At 38.2% G+C, this 13504-nt stretch overlaps 2 protein-coding genes across 6 annotated transcripts in view; both read right to left on the reverse strand.

The window, feature by feature from the left end:
• dnai7 (dynein axonemal intermediate chain 7) overlaps window positions 1-13504 on the reverse strand; it is a 21601-nt gene continuing 8097 nt past the window's right edge. Inside the window, exons 1-16 of one of the 2 annotated variants that reach the window (XM_028020411.1) lie at window positions 8021-8521; window positions 7297-7314; window positions 7081-7135; window positions 5900-5988; window positions 5640-5744; window positions 5315-5452; window positions 4938-5072; window positions 4738-4841; window positions 4455-4650; window positions 3187-3349; window positions 2854-3047; window positions 2587-2767; window positions 2108-2322; window positions 1744-1902; window positions 1229-1342; window positions 1-358 (exon numbers count right to left, since the gene is read on the reverse strand). In XM_028020411.1, the coding sequence (XP_027876212.1) occupies window positions 83-358; window positions 1229-1342; window positions 1744-1902; window positions 2108-2322; window positions 2587-2767; window positions 2854-3047; window positions 3187-3349; window positions 4455-4650; window positions 4738-4841; window positions 4938-5072; window positions 5315-5452; window positions 5640-5744; window positions 5900-5988; window positions 7081-7135; window positions 7297-7314; window positions 8021-8023 (2145 nt within the window). In that variant the 5' untranslated portion in view covers window positions 8024-8521 and the 3' untranslated portion in view covers window positions 1-82. Of the gene's footprint in view, window positions 359-1228; window positions 1343-1743; window positions 1903-2107; window positions 2323-2586; window positions 2768-2853; window positions 3048-3186; window positions 3350-4454; window positions 4651-4737; window positions 4842-4937; window positions 5073-5314; window positions 5453-5639; window positions 5745-5899; window positions 5989-7080; window positions 7136-7296; window positions 7315-8020; window positions 8522-13504 lie in introns of those variants that run through there. The other variant, XM_028020412.1, reaches the window with a different exon arrangement.
• Window positions 8675-13504, reverse strand: part of prkab2 (protein kinase, AMP-activated, beta 2 non-catalytic subunit) — an 8593-nt gene continuing 3763 nt past the window's right edge. For all 4 annotated transcript variants that reach the window (XM_028020416.1, XM_028020417.1, XM_028020419.1 and 1 more), the window contains 4 exons: window positions 12011-12125; window positions 11753-11886; window positions 11566-11634; window positions 8675-10716 (listed from right to left, as the gene is read on the reverse strand). In XM_028020416.1, the coding sequence (XP_027876217.1) occupies window positions 10639-10716; window positions 11566-11634; window positions 11753-11886; window positions 12011-12125 (396 nt within the window). In that variant the 3' untranslated portion in view covers window positions 8675-10638. The remainder of the gene's footprint in view (window positions 10717-11565; window positions 11635-11752; window positions 11887-12010; window positions 12126-13504) is intronic.

Below are 13504 nucleotides of genomic sequence, written 5' to 3' on the forward strand. Positions count from 1 at the left end.
TTTGTTATTATCATAGCTGTATTTAAAGATATTAGCTGAGCCATTGTGAGTCGCAAGTTATTGACCCCTGGTCTATCACAATTTATGAAAAAACCAGGGGTCTAGTAGCAGAAAGCAGGGTTTGCACCGTGTCAATGAAGCAGTAATGGGACTGTCTGACCAAAGCTAACCCATCAGGACTCATGCTATCCTGCAGAAGATGGATGAGTGTGGAGTGGAACTCGCTGCCAGCAGCGTGGTCTATGGAAAAGTCTTCACTGTTCTCAGTGATCTCCAGTTGCCTAGTCCTCTGTGAACCCATAAAGTAAGTACTCCAAGAGTCTTCAGGTACAAGGCCGATTTTAAGGTGCTCAGACCCCTAGCAGAGAAGATGAACACACAGATGAGTACAACAGAACAATTAAGATGTACTACATTTGGTTGTGTGGTCTTTCCTTAGTCTTTGTTCAAGCCACTCAGCTACAGTATTTGCAGAAGTATTCTTGGCTTTTGAACTTTTCCACTATTTGTCACACACCATCTAAATTGCTAAATATATTTGGGGGCATTTCATGCTCCCAGAAAGTAGTGCTGTAAACTGTAAAGTGTATATATTTATGTCCGAACTATGCTTGGAGTGTCTCCACAAGTTGATCCCTGACCCTAACAAAACTGAAGTCAGTTAAGTGAACCAGACATGTTGCTGGTGATTAATGCAGTGCAGAAGTAAAATGAATGAGTTTTACTTCTGGACAATAATCAGTAATTATTGATTATTATTTTGTTTTAAATATCTGAAATACTGCCAACATGGTGGCATGACCTTTCCTGTTTAATCCGCAGTTTTCACTCCACTATGTTATGAGGCACAGTGGCGAAACATAAAACTGCTGCTGCGCATGTTACTCAACAGGTTGTTGCTAAGTAACCAGTGAGCAAGTTTGTAGATGCTGCCCGACCTTGCTTAGCTGGCGGTGTGAGGTTAAGCAGCTAAAGCCTTTCACTCTGCCTACATCCCCCAGAATGCTGTGCGGTTTTGGATCAGAGTTCAGTGAATATTCTATATATTGAAAATTCCATCAGATGTATTATCTAAAGATATTGATCATGTTTCTTTCGCAATTTATATATCGTTACTGATGTATTGTCCAGCCTTAGTACATGTCCAGCACTGCTTTTTATAATAAATTTTATTGATTGATTTACATCATCTCTAAAGAAAAATAAAGGTTACAGTGAATAAAAATACCTGAAGGACCAGATTCTCCTCTCCACATGTGTCGTTCCACTTGCTCCATTTAAAAGCACAAGCTGATGCAAAGAGGGCCATCTGGTCATAAGCAAACTGTTCTATAAGTGGGTTCTGAAAAAGAGCAGAAAGAAGCAGAATATTTTCTGATGCTGTGAAGAACAAAATGTGATTTACTGACTTGCACAATCAAGTTAGGTCAGTTTCAATGTAGTGGGTCCCCCATGTTGCGTTAGTGAAGCACCAACAGTTCCTATCCTGTAATCTAGTGTTAGTCTAAAGGGTTTTTTTTGGTATGAATCAAATGCTGTCCATCGTTAAAGAGACCTTTAGGCACATTTCCTTTTAATGTAAAAAAAAAAAAAAACATGGCAAGATGGAAAACTTCTCCAGTTAACATGTTGCTCATTTTCAAGAAGTCTAACCCCCATAACCCATATAGCGAACACAAAAGTCAGAGCATTCCTGTATCTTTTTTGCAAAATGATCAAACGAAATTGCTAAAGGATGCAGACCTTCTTGCAGATGCTGACGTATTTGTGTGTGTTCTCGTTAACAAAGATGTCGATCCCTGCCTTGAGCATGGCTTTCTGCAGAGCTGGTGCGCTCATCCACTGCCCCACGAGGTGAGAGAGGCCTCTACTGTGCGCCAGCCACAGCATACACTGACTATTCTGTTCATCAAATTCATAACAAACAAAATGTTAACGTTTTGTTCTTCTTAATAAATTCACTTTGTATTAATTTACATTTTGCCAATAAAGATGTACATTGGAACAATTTTTGTGAGAAATATTCTTAGAAACCAAAATAAAAGCCATTTAACTCATATCTAAATATTTTTCTCCAACAGCAGGTGAACAGAAAAAAGTGTCTTGCCTTAATGGTTATGGAGACCTCAATGAGAGCCCCCTTGACAGTAAAAACAGCTGAGTTTTGGCCCAGCGGCCGCAGCTCCCAGCCCTGGAAAGGAAAGTTGGCGAAGGTGTTGTGCATCAGTGTAAAGATCTGGAATGATTCCATCTCAAAGGAGATTTTGCCTTCTGCCTCCTCGTAGGAGACGTTGGTGATGCCATCCTTTCGCCAGCGGCCATCTGGGTATGCAGAAGTCACTATTAGTGGCTTTACAGTACAAAAAGCATTCATTCCTTTGGAACCTTTTCACATTTTGTTCCATTATGTCTTAAAACGTCAGCGTATTTGATCAGGACTCTGTGCAATAAATCAACACAAAGTATCACTATTGTGAAAAAGGATCTTTTCCCCTCGCATTTTATTATTGTAACATAACGTATGAAAAGGTTCAAGAGGGATGAAAACTACTGTCCAGCTCCTATGCTGGTTTCTGATGCATGTACCTTCAGCATCCCAGCGAGCCACAAGTGGCATTTCCATGAAGATAACCCACTCAGGAAGCACAACGCACACCCCAACGGGGGAGCACGGCTTATTGTTGGGTGCTTCTGTTGGGTCATCGGGACATTCCTCATTCTTGGGCCTTTCTGTTGGGTAAGGGAACACCTTCAGCTCGTCCACCATCTAGAAGAACAAGCCATTGATCTCTCAGGCTCTGCTGAAGTCAACCTGAGCTGAGGCTTTTGGTACAAAACTCCTATTCTAATCACCTGCAGTATTGTGTACCCTTTCCTCCTGATAGGCTGAGGTGGGAGTTGAAGCAGATCATAGTAGAAAACTCCACCCAGGGTTGTGTACTGAATCAGATTTACAACCTCTGAGTCATTTTCTGTCTCTTCGAATTCAGGCCCAGCGGAACTCAAGCAGTTCAGCTGGGCCAAGCTGGGCCAAGATGGATCCTTGGCTGTGGATAAAGAAAATCCTTTTATTTCAAGGTGGAAAATTACATAAGTTTTAAAGAGTAATGTCGACTTCTGAAGAGAATAAAAAGATCTAATTTTAAAGATTCTACATCAAGTTTTTTTTTTGTTTTATTTCTTTACTTGGACAAACAGATGAAACCAGGCTGGAACTGTGACCACTGAGTACTTCTGTCTGTGTAGGTATCATGCTTTCCTCTGAAGATGGCGGGCTGGTGCTTTTTATGGACGGTTCACTGGTTGGACTGTGGGGGCAACTGGGCAGTTCACTGGTGCAATCACCATCCTGCAGTGGGAAAAGGAAAGCAAGGCAACGGGTTTGGGTCGTCACAAAGTCATCTTTTGGAAGAAACATGGCCGCTATTTTGACAAATCAGGAAGAACAAAAATCACACTACAGCATAAAAAGATCTGTGAGTAGCATTCAAAACTCTCCCACTCTTCCTACTGTGAGCCATGCAGAGGTTTTATGAGGCAAGATCTCAAAGTCGAAAGGCATACTTCGTGGACAGCTTAATATTAGTAGTCTGCTTCCTAAACTCAATGAAATTAAGACACTATTAACACATTCACACCTTCATTTTTTCTCTTTAAACGCAAACTAGTTTCACTGATGTACCTGGCTATAAGTGTTACAGAAACAGTATTTGGTCCCTGGTTGAAGTTTGCCTTGGTGTGGGTTTGCAGATGCACGCTGATGATACTGCTGTATATGTGTCCGGTACAGACATCACCTCAGTCTCATGTCAATTGTCACAATTGCTCATTTCTGTTGTAGCATGGTTTGAGAGGTCATTTCTTACTTTAAATGCGGAAAAAAAAAACAGTATTAACTTGTTTTTCTTTAATGTCCTGCTTGGTGATCAGTAGCTCTGATTGAAACTTGAAAATTAATGGCCAGTATTTTAAGCAGATTCCTCATGTGAAATATTTGGGCAGAATTATGGATTCTCATCTAAAATTTGAGACACATGTTGAGAAAAAGTACTTTCGCAAAACTTCTTCTGGACAATCAGCCATCAATATGTGGATTTCTTGCCTGAGGACATGGAACAGGTTTCAGAATGGCACCTTTTTAAACTGAGGGTGAAAGAGCATCTTAAAAGGAATCAGGTTTAGAAGCAGCCATGATCATTTCCTGAAGGTTTTGCTCACATTCTGCTCTCATATCCCTTGTTTTATCGCTTGATGATGTACTGGATGACTTCTGGTTCTGCTGTCTCGATATTATCATATCTCTATGTGGTTAAAAGTCCATCTAGGGACATGTATTGCAACTTAGCTAAGGCTATAAATATTAGTGTTTGGTAAATACTTGTCCCCATTCAAATAAACAATAAACAGTTCAAATGAAAATATTGCTTAAGCAGGAGCTGATTTGTTTGACCAACCTGGGTTTCCTCTGGCTCCTGGCCAGGCGGCGGAATCTCCTCCACTATCGGCTTCTGAGGTGTATGCCTGAGCCTGGACAGTATTGACAGGTGGTCATAGTGGGTGTGGAGGATCCGCACGGCGATGTCGCTCACAGCCAGCTCCTCAGGAAGCTTAAAGCTCAGGCCAGCTTCGTTAAAGTCGAAACCTGTAAAGCTAAAAACAGAAAATCCAAACCCAGGAGTGTGTCAGTGCGAGGACAGGGAATGGATCTGAATATTCCCAACCGATTCACACACTAACCTTGGGTTTTTGAAAAGGTTGGCCCAGAGACACAGCGTCACATTTGTATGTTTGGACACAGTCTGCATGTTCCTTGTGTCAGGGTCAATGTTGTCGCTTGCTCCCTGTGACGAAAACGAAACAGGAGGATTCAGCAAAACGGGTTTCCACATATTGGGCTCTTCCTTTGCTAACACAAATGAAGCTTATTTTGATCCTACCTTTAGGAGCTTCTCAGTTATGAAAAGGTGCTTAGCATGGAGAATCTCCTGGACCTCTATGAGAGCATCATGGTACTTTGGGACCAACTCTGGATCTTTGGCCTCTTTCACAAGCTCATCCAAGTCTTCAATAAGCTACAAATACAACCCCTGCTATTACAGCGCCTTGCAAAAACATTCTCATTCTTGAACTGTTTCACATGCTTTCACATTACATCCACAGACCTTTAATGTGCTTTACTGGCATTTTAGATGACTGTCAAAAAAGTAGAGCATGATTATGAAAAGAATGGAAGATTATACATGGTTTTTAATATGTGGTCTCCCTGAGTCAACACTGTAAACACTGTACAAAAGTGTGTAATATGGATACACACCTTTACTGCTGAGTTGCATAGTTGAAGCTCCTCTCCAATGTTGGAGTCTGAGTAATCCTTCCACAAGGTGACAAATGTATTGACCGCCCGCTGGTCCTTTGCGTCTGGGACTCCATCGCAAAGCATGTATCTCTCCCACTGAGCACAAAGATTGGACAGCAATTGCTATGCTTAACTATCAAGATTGGTCACACGTAAATCCCTAAGTCAATATAATTCGCGTACTTTATAAGCAGAGATGCCTAAAAAAAAATTCTCAAGCTATGAAGTAAGTCTTTTTTATATTTAAATGCTGAAAAGAATCAATTATTATTGTGAACGCTACCTCTGCCTTTTCTGCAGCATCAACCTTCCATTTGATTATTGCAGAGTAGTTTTCCTCCAGCAGAAGGCGCAGTTCGGTAAGCTCCAAGTCTCTGTTCTGCTCTGCCTGTCAGCAGAGGTATTACATTATTTTACACTGAGTGCAGAAATCAAAGTTGCATGCAGTTGTTCCGAACTAATGCCACCAATCTTATTTGGTGAATTAGGAATAGAATAGAAATATTGCACCAAAGTTTGGAGCTTATTCTGCAAGGATCTTGCCTTTTCCTCTAGCCTTTGTATCTCCTCCAGCTTTCTCTGTCTTTCCAGTCTCTCCTGTTCTTCTTTTTCGGCTTGCAGCCGGGCTGCCTCTGAAGACCAACAGGACACCAAACAAATGTATGAGAGTCACTTCACCACTGCCAATTAAAAGAAAATGTTGACAAACACTACATAATGAGAATTAGAAATTTAATTATCTGAAACCTTTTCCTTGCTTAGGTCAAAACTATTTCTATTTTTTAAATGACTTTTTTTCTAGAAATTTCAAAGTTTACATACAGTAAGATTACTAAGCAATCTGGGAAAGTCCAAATTATAATCAAACACAGTTTCTGTAGAATTCACCAATTCAAAACTAAGACTTTTAAAAACTATTATGAATTAAGTTTAAGATCTGTATCAAGACATAAATGTATGAAAGAAAATTGCCTATCGCTTATGCCCTTCAAAGTATTGCCCTTCAAACTACTTTCAAGGGCAATACTCATAGACTATTGCCCTTCAATAAATACACTTCACAGTCTATTTTATTTATTGGTTTCTGGTGTGTGTGTGTGGTTTTTATTCCTGTTTTATTTTGGCCATTTAAAATATCTTCCTCTTCTAGTGTTACGTGTTCTTTACAAAATTAAAGTTCATTGGTCTTTGAGAGGTTCAACTTGTACTATTATGTAATTATGTTACTTGAAAACATTCTAAAAAAAAAAACATAGTTTCTCACAATGATTAATGGGACAATTTATCATCCAGCAAGATTTGTTATTGTGACAGTCCTAACATAAAAAATGGAGAACTACGAAGATTTTGAGGAAGAAATGGGACTACAGTACTTGTGAGATTTACTATAGATATTGTCACATTATTACATACTTTGACAGTATGACAAACACAACAAGCTCAGATATATACCATTATCCATGTATTTAGAATAATAATTTAGGTAATTCTAGCTGAACTAACAGGAAAAGATTAGTATGAAGTCATAAGAACGTGCATTTTTATACAGTGTATGTACATGCTTTCAATTGTATCTATAAGCTGCAAGAAAGTTTATTTATGAGTGGAGGTTTAAAATAAAATGTTGAATGCTTTAAAATAGATGCATTCTTTATACAACAAAATAAAGGTAATAAATAAAGCTACCTTTATTGTAGCTATAAGAGTTATAACATAAGAATTACCTTCTTCCTCTTGCTGCTTCTTTAACCTCTCTGCTTTAGTCATCCTGCCTTTCTTCTAGAAACATCCAAAATGAGAGTGTTTAACAGAGAAAGCTAACTGCTTTATTCTATCTAGAGACTGGATAGTGTAGGAAAATTTAAATTTAAAGAAAGTATAGGGATTAAAGGTATTTATTGTGAGATTAAATGGACTAACTGTGTGCTTCTCGCACATACCTTTTTCTTCTTGGGTGGCTATCATTCGCAAAAAAGAAAGTTACAAAGGGACATGCAAGAAAAAATGAAATCAAGGTTTAACATTAGACATTAGGATTTGAAGAAGACCATTTTTACATTTAAGATTCCAAGGTCCAGAAAACCAAAATAAAGAACACACAAAGAGAAAGACAAAGACAGTATTATCTCCAGATAATACTTTAGTTTAAGAGATAATTTTCATGCCAAGTCTGGAGACACTCTAGAAGATAAAAGATTTTAAACAATAAACAGACCAGTTTGTGTCTAACTTACATGCAAAATTATTATAACTTTACAAACATTTTCACATTTTATTGCATCACAACTACAAACTTCCTTGTATTTTAATGGTATTTTATGTAACTTGACACTACATTACTACATTAGTACAATTTTTTTTAAAAAGAAGCTCATAATAGAAAAACTCGACATGTAGTCTCCTGATATGAAGATGCTTTTTAGAATTTCTGTTATACTGATACAAAGGAAGTGACTGATCAACTGTTGTGCTGAGTTTTCTTTCACCTTCAGAAATACTTTTGCAGGCTAGTATTTTCATTTTAAAAAAATAGTGAGAAAACAAATTAGGACGTTTTGACCTATTTAAAAACGTGAACTCCACCGGAAGTAATGTAAAACATGTTCTGACAAAAATAATCTAAATATTAATCGTTTTCAATAGACAAAACTTGTCAAAACTTACCATTTTGAATGTAAGAGAAAACCTGTGTACAGGTAACCACAGCAACCGTTGCGCATGCGTAGTTGTGTCTTTTTAATTTGCGACATAGCGATACGCTGAGGACAACATTGAAATATCCACAACTTGTTCGCTTGAATAGCTTTTTTTATTGCCCTACATCCGCTAAAATCAAAAATAAATACGATGCTTGAAATGCACAAATGTAAATGCGTAGCGGTCGCTTAAAGGAAGCGTTAACGCAGTAGCCATTTTGGTACGGGCACCCTTCTCTAGGAAGCGTCTAAATCTGTTTGTTGCATCGGGCTTTCTACAACAATTATTTGCAATAAACTGTTTATTTAGTTAGACGTGTGGCATAAAGGTGGGTATACGTTTCAATACTAACAGAAAAAAAAATCTGTAAAATAATATATATTGTAGTCAATAATACCAGGACTAATAACAACTGACTTAAAATGCCTCCTAATGGATAATATGCCAACATGCAAAATGTACCCGCCTGTTAAAGCAATATGATCTGCTGAAACTATCTGCCAATAGCATCCCCTCAAAGCAGCAGAGAAAGTAGAACTTTAATTTGTCTGGTTGACAAGTGTATACAAGAAATACATGACAAATAACAAAAACACAAATAAAAAAGCATCAGAAATTGGATTACAATCAGCGTCCAATCTTTATTTGCAACATTCACAATAGGGCTGCAAAAATATTCAAGTTTTGGCTTTAGTTTTAAAACTGTGTTCGCGGCACTTCTTAAAACTGCCTCATCGGTTCTCTGAGCCTCATAAATGCAATGGACTCAATGTCGCAGGCAGGCTCAACATTAACAAAATGCTTTCAGCTTGCTATGTGAACACTGACAGGGTTTTAGAGTCCCTTTTTTTTTTTTATGTGCACACAATTAATTCAGCCCAAAGAGCAGCACACCAAATGAAAATAAAAACACTTAAATATTTTCATGAACACACAAGTGAACAAAATGTACATTTAACTCTATGGCAGCTACTAGTCATCACAGCCTCCTCAGTTCATGTGGTGATCGCTTTCTGAACGTGTCCTCCCAAGCTGTAGGTATTAAAAAGAGAAGCCTGCTGACACGTTTCCTCTACATGCAACAAAAAGACAGTACATTCATGTTTGGTAAATAGAACTATTTAGTAAATCTAACACAAGCATACATTTAATCAGAGAAGCTAAAGAGCAAGAGTTGTGCGCTGCTGCATAGTTACACGATCACATCACATCCTGCTCACAGGATGGTAAAGTGCTCACAATCTCATCTGCTTAAAGGCAACAACAGAAATTGAACACAGGCTATTCAACAATATTCTCCATCGGTTCACGGAGTTTTCCCGGCTTAGCGGCTCCAATTTTTTCAAAAAGTATTCAGACCCCTTGAACTTTTTCTCCATTGGGATTTTTTTATCTGAGATCAACACAAAGTATTGCAAAATTCTGAAAGGAAAATTACAAATGCTATTCAAATTTGGTTACTAACTAATGTTTGAAGCATGACCCCTTAACTTTGATACCCCTGAATAAAACACTTTACTATCAATTGCTTTGAGTATTGACCTATTTGGTTAATCTCGGTATGAAGGTTTGTTGGAGGAACTTAGTGAAGGGATAAAGTTGTAAAACATTTAAAGCAAAGCTCAGTTACATAACATCCCACGCTTTGAACATCTCACAGAGCTCTGTTCAATCCGTTATCTGATAAATAAAAATTCTTACACTCTTAAACTACATAACCATACCAAGGAATGGCCATCCATCTGAACCAACAGTACATGAAATGAGAGCATTAAAAGAGAAAAAGGCTCTTTGTAACTTGGGAGGAGCTCCTGAGATTTGGTGTGGTCTACCATATACATCCCCACCAAAATTAATTAAAGTTTGTAGCTGCAGTGAAAGAAAAACTCAAAGCGTATGAATACTTTTACAACACAGTGTACAGAAACCATTTTGCTAGGGAAACTGAAATCGATTCTTTGTTTTCAGGTCGGTTTAGGAGATGCAGTAGACTCCACCGCGAAGTAGATCAAAGCAGAAAGTCGTGCCTCCAGTTCTTTGAGCTGCTTTTATGGCGCATTATCTCACTCAGGTTAAAACAGTGGAGAGGGTCTGTCCCTCATTCTGCATGCAGGAATGGGGGGTCGAGGAGTGTAGGGGACTGTAACACAGTCAGATAAAGCATGCAGAGGTAACCGTTTGGAAGCTGACGCTCCTCACTAACATCCCACCACAGATCTTCACGAGTTATCTGCCTCACAAAAGTTACAAGATTTTTTTTTCTTTTTTTTTTTTGCAAACCAAGATGGAAAAACAATCTCAACATGCTGCGACTGATTCAGTCTCACGTGTAGTCATTAGGATTTAATGCCACAGTACGGTAATCTCTCCCTGAAACCCAACACAAACACACTTCTACTTTCGTACAGAGCCCTATTGTAGACAGAAGTGCAGTCTCACTCAGAGCAACCGGTGCTAAAATTGCTTGTAAAAGTGTTTCGCTGCAAGATTCGGCCAAACGCAATAAAAAGAGTCAACAAAAGCAGCTGGAGTCAAACATGCTTCTCTCTTAAAAAGAAAGAACTCTAGGGCACATGAGCAGCAGCTTAGATGGGCTTGTAAAGCAAAGAGGTGACATATTTCTTCTTGTATCTGTGGGTAGCACTGAGGACCATCACTCCGTCCTGCACACGGGGAGAAAACACGTTAAGGGAAAACTGTGCCAGGTTAAAGCCAAGAGAAAACAAGTAACGACTGAAGAATTTTATGTAGCAGCACCCAAGACAAAATGGCACAAAGACACTAATTGTTTTTAAAATAGCAATCATAAACGGAGAAGAATCCATAGCCCTCTTTTTCACCTTTTGTCACACCGTAACAAAAAGGTTTTATTGAGATTTTATGTGATAAACCAAGTAAAACTATGCTATGGTTTCTAACATTTTTGATATGGTTCAATAGGAAAAACATTTTTGGCAAATTTTTTTCTGACACCAATTTTTCTTTTTCTTTAAATTGTATTTATTTTGAACATGATAGCAATATAAAATAACACAAATTTGATTTGAATAAATTCTAAAAATTATTCAAAAAATAAAAATTATATATCCAAAATAATTTTTCCACATTTATTTATTTCCACGTTTATTTTTCCACATTCAATGTTTAGAATGGAATGGAGTATAGGTTGGATTTTATTCAGCGCATAAAGTAATATAAGCCGCCATAGCTTATAGCTGGCTAAATAAGTAAAATATAAAACTGTATATCCACTTGAAAATGGTCAATGTTGATGTTTAGAAATTTTCAAAAAATAAGCGTTGGGTTAGTGAATCACATTAAATCACAATAAAATACATTAAAGCTTTGGGTTTCTAACATGAATATTTTCGCGAGCCACTCTGTTTAATTTAAAACAGTCACAACAGAAAGAGAAACAACAGTTCTGGTTTAATTGAAGCAACACCATCGGAGAAAATAACATTGAGTGTAATATTTCATATAATATCAAACTTAGCTGCTAGTAAACCTACCTTTATTGAAAGAGCATAAAGGTGATTAAGCATGACATGGTTGGGTTCAGGCAGCAGGGCAGGATCACACTGAAGGAGACCGAGAAAGAAAGATGACAAAGAAAGTCATTAGTTCAGAAGCTGGAAGAGGTCAGGTCGAGTATCCAACGTGTGGAGAGGCAAGACTGAGACCAGTGAAGACACTGACCGATACATTGGTGTCTTTGTTGAGAATAACTTGAAGCAGGTGAGGAGGGAGGATGGGCGGCGCCTTGAAGTGCTCTTCTGGTCTAAAGCTGTACTGTTCCTGGCTGTAAGGTCCTGGAGGGGAGCTGGACAAGTCTGTGAAGATACAACACAAACATAAAAAAAATAAATAAATAAAAGAATGGTATCTGATTGTTACCTGTGCTTGAGACAATTAAAAACAGCGTAAGAGGAAGCGACTAATTGAGAGCAGGCTTACCTGAAGTGTCGGAGCACTCCAGAGAGTCGACCTGCAGGGCGTCAAACACCTCAAAGTCCGACTTCTTCACAGTGATCAGGTTGTTGACGGTGCCCAGCTGGCTTGTTACCACTGGCTGCAACGCAGATCGTAAACAAGCAGTTTTTAAGCTACGTCATTTCTAAGCTAAACAGATTCAGACAGCAGAATTAAGTAACGCCAGAGACTCAGAATCAGAAGTGCATGCAAAGCAGCAAGTTCATGTGGTACACAAATACACTGTGGTCAGTTTGTAGAGGCTTAGTCAGTAATTAGTTTACATACTGTGAGCCCAATGGATCAGTACAGTACAATCAGAATGATGAATACACTTCACAGTTATCCGTTACCCCAGAAAGAGAAACGCACAAACCTTTTTATTACAACAGCATAATCTAACCTTGGAAACCTTTTAATTAAACTATAAAAAATATCTGTTTAGACCAGATCAGTGCCAAATTAAAGGAAACGCCTATACATCCCAATACAGCAAAGATAACTGAGGCATTACTTTAACTTATTATTTAATCCTACGTCAGTCCCAGCGTCTAATTAGTAAATGTTGACTTCCAGTTTCCCTGATATGGTGAGACAAAAGGTCTCTCAGCCCCTCTTCAATATGGGAAAGAAGAGAAAACATGCCATTCAAATAGGATCTGTGTTGATTCTCATAATTTGGGGGAAGGCCATGAGAAATTAAGTCACTCATCTAAATCTGTATACATCTACAGTCAGAGTAATGATTAAAAAGTTTAAAACAACTGGAGCTGTGACAAAAAAAGCCCCTGAATAAAGACCTAAATTCATCTCGTTATCTGAATCACAAATGATTATTTTCAGGGCATACCGGAAAAAAACATCTGTTAAAACAACTAAGGTTTTAACTGTTTTGTGGGAAGGAGGTAAGAATACATCTTTTAGCAGAAAAACACCACAAGTGTGTGTGGTGGTGTGAAGCAAAGGATCAATTTATGAATAAAAATTATGCCATCTTATAATAAAATACAAACAAGAACTAATCAACCTGAAAGTCTTTCTAAAATAAGATAAAATAAAATTAAGATCATAACAGAAATACATTTCTGTCATTATTCTTTCACTATTATTGCATGTTTGACGTATTACAAAGAGTGCTGCCAAATATCCACCTCTCCTCACCACACTAGATACACAACTGTGGTGCACACTGTGCTCAGGGTTTAATTTCACATTCCTATTTATCAACACAAAGGGCTTTGTCCTGCTGGGTCAGGTGGCAGTGTTAGGCGATTAAACACGTGGAGGTGACAAAACAGAAGCAGCAAACCTGGACACCTCTCTCTGTTTGTCTTTCTCAGCTCATTAGAACAGAGTTTAGTGGGCCATCAAATATGAGCCTAAATAAGCATTGTTTAGTCTGTACTAATGATTTAGTTACATTTAAACACCATGGCTTTGTGAAGGCACAACAGATTTTGTGCTCCCGCCTGACCCACC

The sequence above is a fragment of the Xiphophorus couchianus genome, chromosome 6 (assembly GCF_001444195.1).
Source record: "Xiphophorus couchianus chromosome 6, X_couchianus-1.0, whole genome shotgun sequence".
Lineage (NCBI taxonomy): Eukaryota > Metazoa > Chordata > Actinopteri > Cyprinodontiformes > Poeciliidae > Xiphophorus > Xiphophorus couchianus.